General features: G+C 47.5%; 2 protein-coding genes across 5 annotated transcripts in view; one reads left to right on the forward strand and one right to left on the reverse strand.

Moving 5' to 3' along the window:
* Nucleotides 1-2011, forward strand: part of SEC31B (SEC31 homolog B, COPII coat complex component) — a 35042-nt gene extending 33031 nt beyond the window's left edge. For 2 of the 4 annotated variants that reach the window (XM_030275978.4, XM_030275982.4), the window contains one exon: nt 160-2011. In XM_030275978.4, coding sequence (XP_030131838.4) covers nt 160-339 — 180 coding nt within the window. In that variant the 3' untranslated portion in view covers nt 340-2011. The remainder of the gene's footprint in view (nt 1-159) is intronic. The other 2 variants (XM_030275979.4, XM_072931044.1) reach the window with 1 other exon arrangement.
* Nucleotides 2012-6560: 4549 nt separating this feature from the next.
* WNT8B (Wnt family member 8B) lies at nt 6561-18496 on the reverse strand. Its single transcript, XM_030275983.4, has 6 exons — nt 18438-18496; nt 12472-12505; nt 11392-11530; nt 9899-10024; nt 7761-7903; nt 6561-7259 (listed from the first exon to the last, which is right to left on the reverse strand). Exons 1-6 carry the CDS (start codon nt 18494-18496, stop codon nt 6702-6704), a joined length of 1059 nt encoding a protein of 352 aa, XP_030131843.1. The 3' UTR covers nt 6561-6701.
* Between the last annotated feature and the right edge of the window lie 1941 nt (nt 18497-20437).

Raw genomic sequence — 20437 nt, forward strand, 5'->3', positions numbered from 1 at the left:
AAAGCAAGGGGAGAAGCAGCTAGCCTTCCTGCCAGTGCTTGACTGTATAGGTGCTGTTTGGTGAAGATGAAGTGGAGAACAGTAATGAAGGTTGTGGAGGATGAGAGACCTGTGTTATAACACAGAATATGCTGATTCATTTCTTCTCCCTCTCCACAGCTCTCTCCAGCCATCCTCATGGGTCTCCACGAAATTGCCCAATGCATTGAGGCTAAGAACTACCCACAGGGTCTCCTGGTTCACACCCAAGTTGTGAGCAGCAGCAGTTTCAGTGAGGTGTCTGGTTTCATGCCCATCCTGAAAGTCCTCATGACCATAGCAGGCAAGCTGAATGTGTAAAGTGTGGAGCAGCTGGAACAGTGCACACCAGGAGCTGGTGGACTGCCTCACCTATTGATGTGCTGCAGGTTGTGGACTCTCCTTCTGACTCTGGAGAAATAGGTCTGTGCCAGTGCCTGGAACTGTGCTAAGCCAGCACGCCTGGCCCACTGGTGCCTGCAGCTCCTAGAGACTGTTCTCTCTCTCTTCTTTCTTACTAGTCTGAGGCCACTTTTCAGCCCAGGGATCTCAATTTCAGGCTGTCCAGGTAGCACAGAGGTCCTTCTTCTTCCCTATATCCCCAGCATAAAGAGGAAAATCTTTCCCTTCTAGGCTGATGTTGCTTTTTATTTTTCAGGAAACAAACAGGGCTGGTACCTGCAGCACCACCACAGAAGAGCCTCAAGCTCTATTCCCTGCTGCAGAGTACATTTCCTGAGTGGTAGCTGGGCTGCCTTGGGAATCTAGGCTGGTGTGTCCTCACTCTGCTGGGCTGCAGCAAGGATCTCTCCTGGCTCCTTTTTTCTCTTCATTCTCATCCTTGACTCACCCTTCTACCCCTCTGCACCCACATCCTGCTACAGCTGGGGCTAACTACTAGTCTATTCTGGGCCAGCTTTGGTTCTCTTTCTTCTTCACCCAGCTCTCTTGTTTTTAAAAGTCAAGTGTCCTGTTTACCCTCTATCCACCTTCCTTTATATCTTTTCCCCCATCATCTGCAGGCTCAAGCCCATAATGTTTCAGAGCCAGGGATGATTTCCATTTCCAGTTCCTGGGACTCTCCCATTCAGGAATGTTGGCAGGTTGTGCTCTGTGTGCTTCTCCCCAGAGCCAGTCATATCCTGTCTTGGGGCTAAAAGCTGCCCTTTCTGGCTCTTGGCCTTTTTCACTTCTTTTACTTTAGCACAGTTAGACTTTTACCTACTGGTATTATCTAAAGGCTTCCTACTTCAGGTTTTTCAGATGGCCTAGGGACTTTAAGAGCAGCAGGGATTGTTAAGTCCCTTAAAGGTTTCCCTTGAGCTACCCTGACCAGCCCAGACTTGAGCAGGGAGAGACAGCTCATTGCTGCAGGTATGGTGCATTCATACTACCTACAGTTACAGATACATGAAAAGGTGGTTCTTAAATGCCCATTGGCACTGTGGTGGTAGGAATATGCTGCAGGAGGTGATCTTGTCAGGACTTGAAGATACGGATTGTGCTGAGACTTGTCATCACTGTGGCAATCCTCTGGACGTAGATAGATGAAAAGTACCTGTCCTGAGGAAGAAGTCTGGGAAGGCAGATGGGATTTTAGGGCACATCTTTCTGTGTGTTTATTTCTCTCTCTTCCTCCCTCCTTGCCTTCTCTCTCAACATCCTTCTTACTAAACAGGCAGCATAATCACTGATCCATAGCTGAGAGCAAGGCTTATTCCCAAGATTTGGATGCAGTCAGCCCCTATTTGCTCTTCTTGCTGCTTGAGTGATAATGCTATCGTGGGCCTGCGGTTCAGTGACGTACACGAATCAACCTAGTCTACCATGAAACTTAGGAGGGAGGAGAATCACAGAAGGGAGGAAGAGGACATGTCTCATTGACTCCTTTCCAGGTCAAAGTGCCTCCTTGTTGCTGCTGTGTTGTTTCTATTGCTGCGGTTTGATGCACTGAGAAATTACAGAACAGTGAAATAAAAGCTGTGTTTTGTGATGCTCTTCTTCATTGGCTTGTTACCTCTGGCTGCATGGGACTTCTTCAGTCTGCATGGCCACCCACAGAGAGGGCAGTTGAGAACCGTGTGGGGCAAACCAGATTTTGGGCTCTGCTGCTATGGGTGGTATCCATCCTGGTGTGGTGAGACCTCAGGTTTTACACACTCCCTAAGGCTGCAGGGTCAGAGCACTGATCTCCAGATCACCTGCATCAGTTGTGACTGTTCATCTGCCTCAGACACAAGAAGGCCCCAGACTCAGGTTCTCTTGAGGAATCTCAGCAGTGTTTGAGATTTTGCACTTGACATCAAGAGTTGGAAGTACGTGAGTAAACCGAGCCCTTGATGACATTGTCTCCCATTGGAAATAAATGTTACACCGCTGAAGCCATGCAGCTTGAACGAGGATAAGGATTGGACCTGTGTGGAAATTTATACCCTTGAATTGTCAGTTCTTATCATTAGTTAATAACTTAGGAATCTGTTGGCTGATTTAATCTTTTAAGGAGGTAAGAAGGGCTGAATTGAAACAGTACTGAGATAAAGGTTGCAGAATCAAACTTCTTTCTTACAAAATAAAGTAATTCTGGGTTTTTTTTTCTGTCAGCTAGCTAGTATGTATGTACAACCCTGCCAGTCAGCACATATGAAACTCTGAAATATGAAGGACTGTATTACATGACCCAAGGCTGGAGGACTTTGGAGGAAGCAAAGGCTTGAAAAGATTGAAAATTTGAAGGTCTGTTACTGAGAAGGGCCCAGGGTTTCTGAAAGTTATGGGTGTTGGGGACACACCACATGCATTCAAGGAAAAGAAGCCTTTTGTAGTTCTGTTGCTGGCAGAAGCAAACACCCAGTTTGGAGTCTTGAAGAGCTCTTGGTCTGGAGCAGTTAGCAAACAGCCTGGCCTAACAGCTGTCCCCCAGCAGGGACAAGCAAAGCTGATTTTCCAAGGTAACACTGGTGCAGCATCAGCATGGGGTTATTACACAGCCCAGGTGGCATACATTTGCTTAATGAGTGTATAAGGGAAGTCCCAGCTTTTTGAGATCACTTAACAAGCCTGGCATTTCTCAGATTCTGGCATTTTGGATACAGTTATGGTACCCTTTGCCATCCAGCCCTTTGCTCTCTTTAACTCCGGCCACTTCTACTGCTGAGAAATAAGCAGAGATTTTCCACATAGCTCTCAGATACATCTGACATTAGTTCCCTCCAGCACTCATAGCTACTGCTACCCAGTACTTGTGCAGAGACTGGCTGTTTGTGCTGCCATCCCACCTTCCCCTCTGTTGCTGTGTTTTGCTTCATGTTTACCCCTGTAAGCACCATCCCTGAAGCTCTTTGCTTTGAAAGCAAGCCGAAGGGGGAAGTGAGGTGACTTGCTTGAAACTCTTGGAGAGGCTTGTTGCAAATGCCCTGTCCCTGGTGTGGTATATTACCCTTCAAACCCCGCTGGAAAGTGCTCCTCTGTTTATAGCACCATCTCTGCTGGCTGGCAATGTCTCAGTCTACGGGCAGTGAGCATTGCCCCACATGGCTTCACAGCACCCGGGCACCAGTGAAAGCATTTTCAGTTGTGTGAGAAGGCCTTTGGGTTGACAAAGAATTTGGGGGGGAAGGGGGCAGAGGAAAGGATCCCCGGGCACAGAGAACAGAGCTCTAATCCTGTGGCAGATAACATCATGTCTGCAGGCTAGGCTTGTGTGTGTTTGGGGGAGCTGGAGGGGCAGAGATTGTTAGGCAGTATTTGTTTGTAAAGCCACTTGCTCTGAAGATAATGCTTGCACTAACTTCTATTGAGGGAGCAGTGTGAGTCCCCACAAAGTCCTTTCCCAAAGTGTCTTTGAAGCCAAGAACCCATTGAAAGGAAGAAAGGCCAAGAGAGGGGATTAGTTTGTTCAGCAGCTGTGAATTTCAGTGGGAGGCTGATGAACTCCAAAGTCTTTGTTGAGATGTTTTTTGTAAGGAGCCCTGCTGGAGGGAGAGACCCACACCGGGGCCGCGGCCTTAGACAAGAAGGAATCTGAAGCGGCGGGGAGCTGTAAACGGGCCACAAGGACTTTTCCCAAACACTTTTCGGAAAAGGTGTTGTAAAGAGATCGGAGGGGGATTAGCATGTGAAATGACACTTTCCATTGACTCCACTGAGGGGAGGGGAAAAGGGCTGGCTGGCTGATTTATTAGCATTTTGTTCCCTTCTCTATTCTGCTCCCCCAGCAGCCCCCCTCCGCTGTCTCCCCTCCTCCCGAGCCCTCTAAAGAGGCTTGGATTGGAAAAGGGAGCGGGGGGCTGCCTGTTTGTGTGTCATCTGGGCGAAGGTGACCACCTGGGAAGCTGAATGTAAATATTTCTCCTCTGAGGAATGCGCCTTCATTAAACCGAAATGAATACATGGAAGCATCCAATCCTGCCCACAATGGCAGCAGGGCCCTTACCGCTGAGGGCTCGGTGCGCCGGGAGGCGACCCGCTGCTGAGGTCAGCACATTCTGCAGCTGCGGTGCCGCCGCGGCCCCGGCGGAAGCGGCGTGGGGCGGCGGGGCTCTCGCTGGGCTGCCCCGTGTCCCCCTCGCCTGCAGCGGTGGCAGCGGGGCAGGGATGGAGTGCGAGTGGGAGAAAGAGCGAAACCGCTTCTGCAGCTTTTCTAGCCGACTGTGGAACGGGGAGAGCCAGAAGGAGAAGGGAGACCCATGTTGGAGCTTTCCCTGGTGGTCGAGAGGCTCTTGCTTCCTCTTTCCTGGCCAGCCACAGGGATAGGGGAACTGTGCTGGGGATGCAGGACACCTTTGGCAGGGTCACTGTGCTAGTAAGAGCTTCTGTGCAAAAAGTGGTGGTTTGTGTGTGAAGTGGAAGTGTTTCAGTTTTCACTGAGAATGGGCCAAGATTTCTTGCAATTTTTGAAAGGCCAGATTCTTGCTTGACAGGAATGCTCTTGCTCTGATGAGACCCTAGGTCCAAATTCCTGCTCCCTGTGAGGTAGTCCTAGAATCAAGGGACTAATTGATAATGAAGAGACAAATACAGGCTGCTGAGTGTTGTTAATATATCCTCTGTGTACTGGACAGCTGGGCCCTGTCTGCCCCGCTCCCACCCCATTTCTTCCTGGCAGGTGCATTGCAGTTGGATGCATCCCCAAGCAAGCTCAGGAGAGAGCACACCCTTTCCCCTTGTGGTAGAGGCTGAGGTTGTGCTGGCTGGAACTGGTTAAGTCTTCCTGGGCTCAGATGGGTAAGCAGTATGTTTTAAACTCCAGGACTCTTAAATTTATACATACACACGAAATGGGACAAAAGAACACCCAGCCACTTAAGACACAACAGCATTTTGCAAGCACTTGGCTACTGATTTATTGCATTGGCTATTGGTTTACAAATATTGGCTACAAGATTAGTCTAATGGCCAGTAACAGCTCTGCTGGCTTCTTGTCTGTCTAAAGGACACTTCAAACAGCAAAGCAGATGATATTATCACAGCTCAGGGGAAGATTGTTGTGATGGTACAGTGAGCTTCCCCAAGTCCCGCAGCTGGCAGCTTCTTACCTCCCTCCCCTAGCCTCAGCAAGGGAACAGAGATGCATCAACCAAGTCTTCCTGCTGCTTGCTTAGCCTATAGAATATATACAATAAGTGGTAGAGGAAAAACTGTTATGTATACATCACAGTAACTGTGCAATAAATTAAACTTCAAAGTGCTTCACTTTCCTATTTACACCACCATTAAATACCAACTGACATTTTTTCTCAGACTAGGAAGAAGTATTTAGTTAGTTAGCTGACAGGGTAAGAGTGCTTGGCAAATACACCAGGACATGGGGAATAGGCTCAGCTCAGCAGCTCCTCTCTGGGAATGATTTGGGAGGAAGGAGGTAGTGGAGGAGTATGAGGGCAAATTTATGGCATCAGTCAGGGGCTTTGATAGGAATGCTGGCCTAAAAAAGGAGACCAGACCTGGAGAATTGGAAGACACAGAGAAAGCATGTAAAAATCAAGTGATGCAACCCTGATTTTGGACAGCTGTGTAATGGGCAGGTCAAGCAGCAGTTTCAATCTTGCTGCTGCCATTTCAAATGCAAAGTAAAGTACTGGAGAGCTTAGCAAAGCTGTCAAAGTGTGGGAAGCAAAGCTCTGGGGTCCCTGGAGGCTCCTCCTGAGAAAGGAGTTGCATGTCTTTTGTATTTCCTCAAAGTGTAGGCCTGAGGCAATAACTGTTTTAGTAACTCTGTTTTTTAAAAACCTCTTCTCATTTACAGATTACTAATCTGAGTTGCCCAATTGTTGGTGCCATCTCAATTTCCTTGTACTTTTCATCTCACTTACTCAAAAGCCCAGAGCAGGTGCTTGTTTGGGGAACAGATAAGCTCAAAACCACAGGAGCCACCAAGACCTCCTGTGTTTTCAGAGATAATGCCATAGTCACTGGATAGAGTGACACTGAGCTGAAGGGACCGAGTCTCACTTTGTTTTGTGAACACTTTGAAGGTCTCCCCAGAAGACATTGCCCACTGCACTAATGCCCTTCACCACTGTAAGGCCTGAGCGCTCATACAAGGCTCTTTTGCCTTGCCCGAGCCCCAGTGAGGCAGCAGTGGGAATGAGACAAAACTATGCCAAACAGAAATGGTGCCAGGAGCTGATGGGAAGGGCAGGAGAGGAGAGGGGCAGACAGAACTGTGGAGGAGCAGAAGCAAGTTAGAGCTTTCTCTTGAGCTTGCGGCTGGCTCCGCCACCTCCGCTCCGCTCCCGCTTCTCCTTGCGGACGCAGAAGTACTTGGTGACCCGTTTGCGGCACTGCTCGCAGCGCACGGCACAGCACCAGTGGAACTTGCAGTTGCAGCTGGACACCATCTCGGCTCGCCTCTCCTCCACCGCCAGCCCGCAGTCCCCACACAGCCGCCGGCAGCTCCGCTTCTCCCACTTGCTGAGCGCCTTGCCCCTCTTCAGGCACTCCCTGCCCTCCGTGCCCAGCAGCCCCAGTGTCTTGTTCTCCAGGCAGTAGTCGGGAGAGTCTTCCAAATGGACCAGTTCCTTCTTGGAGATGGAGCTGAAGGTCTCAGCAATCGCACCCCGGCTGGCAGCGCTGTTCCCGGCTCCCTGCAGCAAGTCCACCTTCAGGGCTTTGTGGTACCTCTCCTTGAGGTAAGTGCCCACCTCCCGAAACTCAGGCAACTGCAGCCAGCAGGTCTGGGTGGTGCAGCTCCCTGACACACCGTGGCATTTGCAGGTCCGCTTCATGGTCCCTTTCACTGCCTACAGGGTGAGCAGAGAGAGGGGCTCAAGAAAATAATCCCGGAGGGATTATTATATATTGTTATGTATAAATAAATTTATTATTTCTATATTTTATAAATATATAAATAAATTATATATTTATTATATATCCAGAGGGATAATTATAAAAGGATTATTTCCATTTCTGTGCTGCAATGCATGCAGAAATATGGCTCCAGGCCTGTGGAGGAGTTTGGCATCAATTCTCCGTGCACAGTAGTCCTAAAGCTCACGTATTTGCTTTTCCACAGTGCTCCCCTCATTGAACTGGGAGAAAGAGTACTGCAGACAGTCATTAACACCATAACACAGAAGCTTTGCTAGCTTAGAGCAGACACCATTGTACTGCTGCCATGCTCCCCAAGAAGTTGTTTCTTCTGGACATGTGTTTTTAGCCACATCAAATTGTGACTCTCCACAGTGAATCCGCAGAGCCAATTTGGTATGCACTGTCAGCTCTGGAGGGAGAGAGGTGCTCACCTTTCTTCCTGCCTCGTTGTTATGCAGGTTCATAGCAGCTCTGGCATCTTGTCCAGTCTCCAGGGCATCCACAAACTGCTTGGAAATGGCTTCCCCAAAGCCCACGTTATCGCTGCAGCCTCCCCACAGCCAGCCTTGCCCCCCTAAGAAAGGAGATGAGATGTGTTCTGTCAAAGAACCAGAAGAGGTATCAGAAGTGATGGGAGGGAATGGAGGCTGTGGGGCAAATCCAGCCTTTCACCACACAGTACTCCTAGATTCCCTCCCACTGAGTTCATGACATTTTTCCTGAGGCCTGGATAGTAAATGGCTCAGGCAGACAGCAAAGGGGTATGTACAACAAATTCAGGACTTTCCAGGCTTTCTATGGAGCAGGATTTAGAAGCTGTCAGTTATCCTGCATTAGCAGACATGCAGATAAGCCTTTGGGTCTCTAATCGCTTCTCAAACCCTGACTTCAGCTGGTTCAGTGTGGCTTCCAGGGACAGCATCTTGCTAACTTGGATTAACAAACTGGTGGAGGCATCCTGGTCAGAGGCAACAGATTCCCCTCTGCCTAGAACAGCCCAAACCTGGCACATGTGCATCAAGGAGGCCCTGGTTTTGGCACACCCAGAATTCTGAGATGATATTTGGCATCTTAGAAGGGTCTGATTTTCTAGTTACCATCAAGAAACAAGGGAGTCAGCAAAGAACTGTGAAATTACACAAAAATATGTGGAAGGTACTTTTCCTAACTGAATGGGACTGGAAAAGCATAATGCATTTTTTTCCTCCTACAGAAAGAAGCCAAAGTTTTAATGAAGATTTGAAATCTGGAACATTCTGACCCTGACATGCCACATTGGTACATCTTGGGAGTTGTGGTTTAATGGCCTTGTGCCTGTCTGGAAAGTCCTGGCCCTTGACTGGACTTCCCCAGGGCACTGTGATTCCCTCTCCCAGGGAAAGACAGGAGTGTTTCATGGGAGGTGGGTGGTTGCAGTAGATGATGTAGTCCAAATCAAGGACTGGGACTGAAGGAAGTAGGAAAACCTTTCACCAGCTTGGATTCAGTCCAATGGCTGAATTGAATCAAGCTTTGGTCAAGCCAAAAATTTACATGTGCCTTACAAGGCTTTAAGTCCACAATGGAAAGTTTTTTATTAAAAACAGATATATTTGGGGAAAAGAAATGTAGCATGACTAACTTGGTTTTCCAGAGAAAACAGAATTTGATGTATTGTCACCCAAAAATCTTGCTCTGCTAGAGACAGGCATTCCCAAACCTTGGACACCTTTGCAGTAGTGGCTATCAGCCAGTACAGTAAATTACTAAATACTGGACACTCCAGAGGAGTTTGTCATAAAGTGACACATACTGACTGCCTAGTGTGGCTGGGCACAGCATGACTTTTAAAAGATTTTGATCATTTTGATCATTTGAAATTTGACCTCTTTCTATTCAAAACAAAACCCCTAAATGTCTGTTTTCTGTGAAAGCTGAGCAGAGCTGGCGTGGTGCAGCCTGTAGTTCCCCACCAGGGGTGCTTGGTGGCTGAGGGCCTGGATATCACTGTCATGTGGAGGGTGTGATGGCTGTGTGCTGCCACAGTGATTCTCCTGGTTGTGCTCTTGTGCTCTAATGCTCTGCCATGCTGACAAGCGTTAGAGAAGTTTATGAATGCCACCCTGCTTTTTCTCATGGTCATTCTGCTGTGGGGCCAACCTGGTCCTGCAGACCCTGGGAACCCTGAGGTCCTTGACCTGTGCTGCTATATCGGGATCTGTGCTGTTATACCAAGATCATTTAGGTGCATGGCACAGATCTACTCCTCAGCCTATATGATATAGTCATTCTCACCAGCAGCTTAAATAGAGTTCTTGTTTTGAAGCAGGGAAACTGCAGCCCCTTCTACTTTCCTGCTCATTTAGAAAGTAATAGAAAGCAAAAAGAGCTTGGCTGGTGTAAACTGGAAGTGGCTCCATTAGCTTCCACAGAGCTACTTTGGTTTGAACCAGGGAAAGCTTTTCTCTGAGCATTATTCCCAGGTGTGGGGACCAGGATGGGGAGGTGTTTCTACAGGCCTCAGTGGAGGAGAGACAAACTTCTCCTGCCACCTGGGATGAGTGAGAGGCAGCAGCTCATCCCTCCTTACCCAGCTGTCCATTGCGGGAGTCGTCACAGCCACAGTTGTCAAAATCCCCCAGGCTGCAGTTCCGGGTCAGCGTGTACATGACACCTGCAGAGCTGATGGCGTGGACAAAGGCTGTTTCTCGGTTTGCTGTCAGGGGGGAATACAAAGAGAGCAGATGCGCAAAAGATTTCATGGCAAGGGCAGTGCTAGAAATTGTTCCTACTGTGCAGGAGTCTGCACAGGACATCTGTAGTGGGGAAGACTTTGTGGGGTGGAGAAGAGGCACTACATGTCAGATTAGCTTAGTTTTGGCTTGAACTGCATGAAGATAGAAGCTCCCAAATATGATCCAGACTGACTCATGTCATTTGAAAGAGTGTGGAGGAGACAGCACCTGGCTGTCCTTGTGGGGGCTCAACACTGGTGATACAGCACAGACTGCCAATGTCCCCCACTTCTCACTAACACACCCCCAACAAGAAGGGGTCCCCTCCAAGTATTGAAGAGCTCCTTCCCCACAGTCCCCTCAAGCCATATCTTCCGCTGAAAGGGCTCTGAGCAGTGACCATACCTACCCACCAGGATCAGTCTGAGAATCATCAGCTGGCTTCACTGAGCCTTTGGCTTTCCTTTAATACCAGCAAGGTGTGAATCTGAGCAGATAACCTTGACAGGAATGGTTCCAGGACCTGCTTCTGGTCTCAGAGCAGGCCTTGTGCTGCAACTGTCTCCTCAAGGTCCCATTTGAAGAAACCTTTGTCCATCTCTCCCTGGAGCTCTGGTCTCTTGCCTGCTGCTAGTCCCACCAGAGGCCTGAGCTCTCCTCCACACCCAGGTCCTGCTTTTACAGAGCAGGTATGAGCCCAGGCCAGCATCAAACATAGGTCTAGAGGGCCAGATATACACTGAAATATTTCCTGGCACCTGCAAATAGGTAAGGAATAGGATACAGTGACAATGATCACTGCCCCATGCCCTACAGTGGCCCAGGTCAGGGATGCTAGATATCTGCCTAGGGTGATTCTGACATCTGGAAAATGTAGAAAGGCTTTTGTCCTGCCTCATGGCCAGAGCACAGCCACTGATGAACTTTCCTGCTCCCTTTAGCTTTATCCTTCTGATTGCTATCTAGTCAGCCTGTGCTGGTTCTTAGCTTCCCTGGAATACCCTGGGACACCATCTAGGCATGGTGTCCAGCAGGCTATGTGCAGGTCACGGGGGTGCATCCTTGTGGGGAGGAAGTTTTGTAAGGGTTGGTCCTGTGCCAGTTGGGGTTCAGCAGCTCCATGGGCAAAGCTGGCATTGCAAGGAGGCCTTGGAGCTAGATCTGAGTGTATCTGGGAGCTAATGGGTGAAGGGGTCTCCTGGGAAGATCCCTCTGGGGGATTCCTGGGAGAGGCACTTCCCAGGTGGGAATGGGGAAGAAAAGGAGACACTTGGGAAGAGAGGAGGGGGCTATGGGCTCTAACCTGTAGCAAGGGGGTCCCAGTAGTGGTATCCAATACTTTCCTTACCACTGCGCAGCCCACCGTGGCTGGAGAGCTGCAGGGCCCTCTCCGGGCAGTTCCAGCGGTCCCAGGCGAACTGGAACTTGCACTCCTCGATGCCGCTCTGCGCCCCAGCCGCCACACTGCTGGAGTAGATGAGATAGGCCTAGGAGCAGAGCTGGGGGTCAGCACGGGGACGATGCATATTTTCAACTGAAAGTAACCTGTGTGCCATCTTACAAAGACAACACATACAGAGCTCAGAAGGTCTCCCTGGCTTGGCTTCCTTGGGGAGGTCACCACCACCAGCAACAAACCCATTTCCTGCTGATCTGGGTCAGAGTCTGAGCCTACTGTGGGAGAAAGCTCAGCTCTTGGCTGTTAGCCCCATTAGGAAATGTGCCAGTCCACCTCTGCCACGGGGAACCCCTTATCTCTCCACCATGAGAGGAAACAGAGCTTTCTGCTCAGATCAGGGAGCTCCAGGCTAGCAGATGCCTCAACCTGCCTTCTTCTTCACCACAGCCCATGGGGGAGAGCTAGTGCATTGGGACAAGGTTGCTCCAGCAGTGTATTGGGAGCTAGATGGGCCTGGAGGTGTCCCTGGGGAATAGCCAGAACAAAATCTGGGTAAATTTTACAACTGGCCATGACTAAGAAAAAAAGCCTCTGAAAGAGGAGCATAAGGATGTGATGGGTCAAAAATATAGAACAAAGTCCTGGCAATGCTAGTTGTGCTCCTTGAGGAAGTATGTTTTACAGGGCCTGCAGAAAATACTTTCCGGCTAGATCAGTGTAGGCCCTGATGCCAACCTGATCCTCAGGTTGTGAGGTGAGAGCCTTGGCTGGTGAATATAAACACATCTCCAGAATCTGGCCCCAACCAGCTTAAAAGAACCCCAGGTCAGCATTGCTCAGGGCTCATGCAGCCCAAAGAGCTCACGAGTTCCTGGCCTTTCTCTGCCTTATTGCTGGAAACCTGGGGGTGAGGGGAGCTCTGGCCAAGGCTGGGTGGAGAGGAGTGGAAAGCAGGAGCCCCTCTCTCTCTCTCCTTCCCTCCCTGGGTTTAGTGGAATCAGGGACAGAGATCAAAGGGATTTCTCTTACCTTGGGGCCCGTCATCAGGAAATTATTCACTGACCTGGAAGATAGAGACAGTGTCAGCAGGGAGGGGGTGATGGTGGAGGGGTCTGGGGAATGCCAGGCATCCCAGGGCTCTCCTCTCACTCCCCCACAGTCTGCCTGTCTCCTGGCTGCAGGCACCTCTGGTCTTTCCCCCATGTTCCTTTGCTGCTCCCTAAGGGACAGGACAGTGCTGTCCCCTTCCCCCCATCCTGGTCCTCTCAGTCAAGCTGTACTGGGCTACAATTCCTTCACTGCTCCCTCCTTTTGCTTTCCTCTGCTCAGCTATCCTTTGTACCAATCCACCCCTTATTTAGCTTTCTGGTTCCCCTAGCCTCGCTTTTTACCTCACTTGACTGAACTCAGGGTAGCATTTCCCCCAGCCCCAGGAGTGGGACCGTGTTGATGGAAGGAGGGCATCACGCCACTGCTCCTTTGCAATATGTATCCAGATGAATCTCTCCACGTCACAATCCCTTGTTTTCCTGTGGTGCCATGTCTGACTGCCCATACTTCCTCTTGGTCAGGTTATGGTGATGGCTGAGCACAAATATACCTGTCTTTCCCATCCTTCCTGGACACTTTGCAGGGGATCCTGGGGGTTTGGGGTAGGTGGAAGGTCCTAGACAAAACTAAGCTTTCTGCTGTTCCCAGTGAAGGTGTGGAGGGATCACCTCCAAGGGTCAGGCAGTGTGGCTTGTCTCCAACACTGTCCCTATGGCCTTGCAGAACTGATGCTGTCTGGTCTTTCAGTAAGACTGTTTCTGTGCAAATGGTCAGTCAGCACTGGGACTCCAGATGGTGCAATGACCACCTGCAGAATTTGGAGAATGGCTGGGTGAATCCTGCCTAGCTGCATCATGACAGAAAGGACTGACACTTTGGAAAATCCCAAGAGCCAACTCAAAATATCCCAATTCAGAAATTAAGTAAGAAAAGAGAGAGTCTCCTAAAAATACCTAATTCCACTTTCTCCCCATTTGTAAAATAATACTCATCACTATTTCTGGTGAGTCTGTGGAGCATTTTCCCTGCTGGAACCCAGCACTTCAGAGAAATGGGTGACTGCTGTTATCACCCAGGGAGGACACTGGGGTCAGAGAGGTGGAATGAGTGGATTGAGATCTTGCAGTGAATGAGTGATTGGAAAAATGACAGAGCATGCACTGATAGAAACTTGGTTCTTCAGCTTCTTCTCGAGATTATGTTCTGCTTCAAATGAGCTACAAGTATTCCCTCATAAAGGAGAGAAAGATATTGTCTTTTTGTGCTACAAATCCAGCACAGACACTGTGGGGGCATCCCAGGGTGGGCTCAAGCACAGGAAGAAGCAGGCAATGCTGTCCAAAGCTGAGGGTCAAAGTGCAGCCCTGCTATAGACACAGGGACAGACAGGGTGGCAGGACTGGTCCACAGACATCAGACACATGAGACATTGAGAGAGGATGCTGTCCTGCCCTGGAAAACCACTTGTGAAGTTAGCAAGCCCACTTCACCTCCACTAGAACTGCACCCACAGAGATCCTTTCCAAAGCACACCACAAAAGGAGATCTCATTATTTTAGCTTGGTCAAAATCATAAGAAACCTGATCTTTGCTGTTACAGTTTAGAGTTAGGAGAAATGAGTTTGCAACATTTCATTCTGGTGAGTCTAGCTTTCTTTTGTTTTGGTTTGGTTTTTGTGGGTTTTTTTGGTGAAAATGGGTTTATATTGATGAAGCTTTCTTTGGGAAAGATTCCCCTGGGTCAAAACAAGAGTGGGCTGTGAGAACAGGAGATTCTTTCCCTTTGTTCCAGCCTTGGGATTCAGACCCGGCTGTGCTCCAGCCCCCATGGGTACTTTAGCACGAAGTCGATGGTTGTATTGCAGAGGAATTTTCCTTTGGAAGCTGCTTCTGCATTGTACAGCTAATTAAATATTTCCTGGGACTTGGAGAGACGGCATCTGTAGCCGAGTGATTAGAGCATCGGGTGACCTGAATCACACAGGGCCATGAACCTGGGGCTAATCAGACTGTGTAAGCTCCATGGGTCCCCATCCTAACGCAACTGGGTAGCAGCATGAACAAGTCATTTTTCCATCTGGTTTCCCTTCTGTCCATTGCCTTGACCTTAAGTGCTTTGCTATGGGGACCACACTCAGGATGGTGTCAGTGTGAATCTGGGCCCCTGGTAGCAGCTGTGAGAAAACTCTGGTAAAATGCTCCTGCGTAGGCAAGAGGTAGAAAATTGCAAGTCCTCTCTTATCTTGTTTTTGTCACCAAAAGAAGATATATATATGCTGTCTGCATTGCTTCCCATGTGGGTAGGAAACCCCAGTTTCACAGTGTATAGAAGGGATTTGCCTGAAACCCTTGGATTAGGAACATATGAGAAGTTGCAAGGACAGCTTTAGGAGGAGGATGGTAATCCACAACATCAGTTTACAGCAAACCAGCCTGTTAGCAGGAGTCAATTGACATAACTGCATTGAAGCAGAGGATCTGTTCCTTCCAGGATAAACTTCAAGGTTCACAAAACGGCCAAGTTCAGGATATGCCAATTCTCCATCTGCAGCTGAGCAAATGATACAGTAGCAATTTCCCAGCAGGATATTCTAAACCGTTAATAAAGTCAGAGAGACAGAAGGCATTTTCCTTGAGCTCTCAGATCAACATGCAGGCATGCTGCTGGCTGCGTTTATAGGACGTAGACAAGTGAAGGATTCACAGAGTTTCAAGTGTTTTGTGCACTTGACACCCCAACATTTAACTCTTGCAGCTTCCCTTCAGGAGAAGGGAAGACGGGACTATCATATGGCTGGAGGCTGGCTGAAATCTTTCTTACTTGTGTTGAAGGGGAAGGAAAGATAGGAATGGAGACAGAATATATGTGCTTTTCTTTGCTCTTATAATTTAGCTAAGAAAAATGCATCTCCGTTATGTATATAGTCTCCAGTAAGAGCAGAGAGCAATTAAGCCACTACTTACACAGATGTAGTACAATAGTGACAGTGTCTCTAGAATCATCTCTGTGCTGCAAATAGGAATCACTACCAAAACCTCTCTTCATTGTTTTCTCTGTAGTGTGATTTTTTTTAAAGAAATTATGTATTTCTACTAAATTTTCGTTCCATTGTAAAGGAAAGTAGAATGTAATACTAAACTAAGTAGCTGCCTACATAGCTGGTGTTAACCAGCCCGATTTCTATTACATTGGTGATTTTTTGTATTACACACTTGAAAAGAGACACTCAAAGTAATTTCTCTTCTCTGAGAAAGCTCAGGGAGTTTCTAGCTGTGTAAACCTCTTTCCCTCCATCTTCAAACCCCAGGACAGCATTACACAGACTGAAGCAGAGCAGGCTCATAGCTGGGCAGGTAGAGGGAGGACACCCTCGAATTCCTCTGCCCCCTCCCAGGCTGTGCAGGGCACGCTGCTTCCCTCAGCACAGCTCTATACCTCCAGGTAAAAAGTAAATCCAGGGCAAGCGATTGTAATTGGATCCAATATTAGAAAATTATCTCAAAGCTAGTGAATATCTTCAGCAGGGATTTTCTATCATAGTTTTATTGAATCTGAAAGCAAAAAACCCTGCCAAGCAGCTGTCCCATTATATTTTACTCATATCAAATACTAATAAGCCTCTGATAATTCTGTCTCAGTTACAGCTTTAACCAATAACATCACTCTCGTCAGTTTAGCATCACACTCCTCAGTTTAATATGCCCTGAGAGCCTTACCTAATCTGTCATTACAATATTTGTCTGATACTTTACCACCCACTCAGGCTACTGTGCTGCCGGTTCTGCTCTTTAGAAATGATAAAGCTGGATTTATGTCTTCACTGTCATTATTGTAAATAGAGAAAATGGATAGAACTTCCTTTTGGATCTGAGTTTTGTTCTCAATATGAGCTCCCCAAGGTTATTAGAAAATCAGGGAGACTGGAAACCAAAGGCAGTCCCACAGCTGAAGTGTAAAAAATATATTTAGGAGAAAACTACTGAGTAAGAGATCTTTATGTTATTCCCACAGGAGAGGAAACTGAGCAGCAACTCAATAACATTTGTATCATTACTTATTTTCCCTTCATTTTTCTCTATTTTGTTATATTTATTTTGAGGATTTTGTTCCTAAATGCAACCCTGACATTTTGATCACCTAGAAATAATGCACTGGTTGAATGGTCCATTAAATGGTAAAAGCTAATCCACATGCAAAGAAGGGAAGTGGCCACATATATATATAAAACCACTTTTTGTTGTTGTTCTATACAGCTCCCCCCTATGCTCCCACTCCCAATTCTTGTGATTACACAGGAAAAAAATAATGTTTTTTAAATAGTTGGATGAGATAGAGAAAACCGGCATAAATTTCAAGCAGAATTATTTTACGATTCCCACAAATTTGTCTTTGTTTCTCCTCAAGACTTAAGGGACGGTGTCTGCAAAATGATAATTTCAAATAAAGGTTGCAATTTTCCTTTCTCTATGGAACTCATGACCTATTAGCAACATACAGAGAGAAGCAGGGTTGTCTTGATCTATAAACTTTTCTCTTAGATAAAAACTTCTGAGAGACAGGGAATTTAAACATCCAACTTTGGACTGAAAATATCTTGGGTTTCCATATTTAGCTCTTTGTGTGCTGAAATTTCTCTCCTTTGAACTGTTTATTTAAAATGTTAGAGTTTTTTCTTTTAATGTATTCTAAACCTGTTTTTATTGAGGAAAGCAAGACAAGTACACAGGAAGAGCAGAAAAATAACAATAAAATCAGCATGAGTTCTTGCTTAGCCTTTCTGTAGAACATATATATTACCCTTGTTCCAGAAGGGAGGTTTATCTTGAGTTTGCTGTTTTATAGTATTTAGACATATACAAATTTTTGCGTATTGTTTTAATGAGGGGAGTAGAAAATCTCTGAAATTCCACACTAACAGGAATGAGTTCCCATTTACTCTTTAGTTTCTCTTTTTCTCCATCCGTGGTAATAGATCTAGAGATCTGCTATGGAGAAGGCAGGGGATTTTAGTAATTGAGTGGTAAGATACTTTCCTTGCCCTTAGAGATAAGTCTGTAACCCGCTGAGCAGATTCCCCAGGGCATCACAGCAACTGAGAAAAAAATTTTGGGTACTCAGTAAAAATCACATAGGAAAAATACCTGCAGAGACCATTTCGCTTTGGGAATGGGACTGATATATCCCACGAGGAATGATACAAGATTTGATGCAAGCATAATCTCTTTCTGTTCACCCTTAAAGAACTTTTAAGAAATAAATATAACACTGCCCTCAGGACAAAGCAAGAGGTCCACGGGAAATAGACACAAATCTGTGCACAGCAGAACTGGTTTGATGGGACTCGGGTGGTTGGAAACTGAGCTGTAGCAATTGCTGTAGCAAAAGCAGCTCCCCAGGAAACCCTAATACATGAATTTCAGACAAGTAATTCTGCCCCTGTGTGTGCCAAGGAGCTTGGCTGTCAGGCTGCTCATCCAGAGTGACACTCCTGTGGATCTAACTCACCCCTGTGGGCTCTGAGCTCTTAATCACGGACTGTCCTCTTTGGGGAGTGTGAGAGAAGCCCCGCTTGATTTAATTAAGACAAGAGACGAGCTGACTGGGAGCCTTTGGAAGAACAGAAGTCTCTGACTCTTCCATTGGGTTATCTTCCCACTTGAAAGTGAGGGGCTAGGTCTCAGCATCCACTCTCCCCTATTTTACCCCAGCTTACAACCTGGCCCCTAGTTATTTTTGGAAGGTTCAGGGGAAAAGAGAGACTTTCATAGATCTAATCTCTCTGCTAGTGAGGGTGTAGGGATTTGGTTAAATATCTATTCCATTAAAGAGAGAACTGAGGTAAGTGAGAAAGAGGAGACATTTAGGAAGGTGAAGAGGAATTTCCTTAGGGTATCTGGGAAGAGCACCTGCCTGTGACACAGACTGTGATGCTCTTGATACTCACCAGGCATAGCAGGACTGGAAGAAGGGAGTGAGGAAGAAGATGCCCAGATAAGGGTCCATGTGAAATATAAAATCCAAATAAAGAGGGAGAAAGGAGATCCTAAAAAAACCCCAAACTTGGGTACCACCACCACCAGAGAAAGGGGGAAAAAAAAGAAGCACAACTAATTTAGGGAAGGGATGGAGTTATTTTCCACCCGGCAGTCCTGGTGTGATGAAGAGGCGGATGCCTCCTGAATCCCACCTTCTGCGAAGGATAACCAATCCTAAAGTAAGAGCTAAAGGGGGCTGGTGAAATGGAGCCGCAGAACTTCCTAAGAAGAGATTATCTACTTAATTAAAGATTTTTTTTCCCCTAAGTCCTTCAGCCAATCAGGACTCAAGTGCCAGAGAGAGATTGAACTGATGAAAAGAACACCCCAGGTTCCTCGAAGACAAATGCACCACGAAAGGGATAAGAGGGAGTGAAAAGGAGGGGGGAAAGAAAAAAAGAAAGAAAAAAAAAAGAGAGAGAGGGATAAAGAAAGAGACAGCAAATCCCTTAAAGTAATCACTAGATTCAATCTCCACCAGCACTGCCCTCACTCTCCATTCCTGGCAAAGGCAACTGGAAGGGCTGCTTTTGAAGTGTCCTCTCCTTCTCCTGCCTTGGAGACACTGCTGAGCTGGGGTGTCCTGGGTCCTCTGGGGTGGGGGGATTGGGTTCAGGCTGTCTGCATCTTCGGCTTGGGTCACAGATATGAGATCATTGTCTCTGCCTCAGTGTCCCCCAGAAGTTTAAGGAGGATCAGGGACAGTTCCTACCTTCATATGCTTCTCCTTCATCATGGTGACCTGCTCTTTCTTCCCACCTCCTGTTTGCATCAGGCCATCCTCTCCCCAGAAGAAAGGCCTCTGGCTAAACCTTCCTATTCCCCCTTAATTTTTTGCTTTTGGCATTTCCTATAAAGTCCATAGGAGGGGGTCTTTGGTTTGGGTTAACAGTCTCTCACTAAGGGCTTATCCCAGGCCAGCAGCTGCTGGAGCTACTTAGAAGTGCCTCCAGCCTGTGGCAGCTGGCTACATGGGTCATCCCAGTTACTGTCACAGCACCCACCACAGATACCCTGACTGGCCCTAAAGCAACATGAACAGTTGTGTCAGCATGTCCCAAAGCCATAGGAAGATCTTCTCCACATTATGCAATTGAATTTTGTGCTGTGGACATGATCAGCCTAAACATGGGCTGAGACCAGTCAAACTCATTTCATCCAGGGCACAGCTACCAAGCAGAAGTGCTGGATCCAGGCAGGATTTGAAGAGGACTGAGACCGTGTGGCTGAGCCATCAGGCAGGGCTGGCAGCAGGTTGAGCTTTGCTTGGGGATGCTTCAGGTGGATGAAAGTCCCTCCTGGGTTGCAGAGCCTCAGGAAGGGAAAGCTGCTCAGCAGAGATTTGCTCCCTGATGGATTTTGGCTGTCTCACACTGAGCCCAGCTGTGCTGAAGTCAGGGAGCCCTGGCCAGGCACAGCACGTAGGACACTGCTGGCAAAACACTGCCTTTGCCCAGAGCGCTGCCTGTCCTGCCAGGGCTCTCCCTCGCCCCAAGGGTGGCTGGGCAGTTTCTGGACACCTAGAAGAGGAGGAAATGCAGGTGGAGGAAATGGCAGCAATTTATCCCAGGGCCAGCTGTGCCCCCAGCTGTGTCCTATTACAGCAAGACTGATGGTACTTGCACTTATTAAAGCCCCAGGTCTTGGAGCACTGAGCATTTTAAAAAACTAAGGTGTTATGTATGCTGAGAAAAAGCTTGAGAATTTGTCTAGTAGAAAATAAAACCCCAAAAACTGAAAGGTGAGGGAAATGAGCCCTTTATTTATTCTTAAATTATTTTTTAAGAATACAATTTAAAATTATTAATTATATTGAAACAAAATTTCAATGCTGTGATGTTTAGCACTGTTTAATGATTTTTATGGTCTAATTCAAGTAGTGGAGGTAGCTGTGCTCCCCCTCCTAGGC

Source organism: Taeniopygia guttata, chromosome 6 (genome assembly GCF_048771995.1).
Source record: "Taeniopygia guttata chromosome 6, bTaeGut7.mat, whole genome shotgun sequence".
NCBI classification, from domain to species: Eukaryota; Metazoa; Chordata; class Aves; order Passeriformes; family Estrildidae; genus Taeniopygia; species Taeniopygia guttata.

Coding starts and splice junctions, on each gene's coding strand:
- WNT8B (XM_030275983.4), bottom strand. CDS start 18,496: ATGGACCCTTATCTGGGCATCTTCTTCCTCACTCCCTTCTTCCAGTCC. Junction 10,025..11,391: donor CCACGGTGGGCTGCGCAGTG/GTAAGGAAAGTA, acceptor CCCCCCTGACAG/CAAACCGAGAAACAGCCTTT. Junction 7,904..9,898: donor CTCCCGCAATGGACAGCTGG/GTAAGGAGGGAT, acceptor CTCCTTTCTTAG/GGGGGCAAGGCTGGCTGTGG.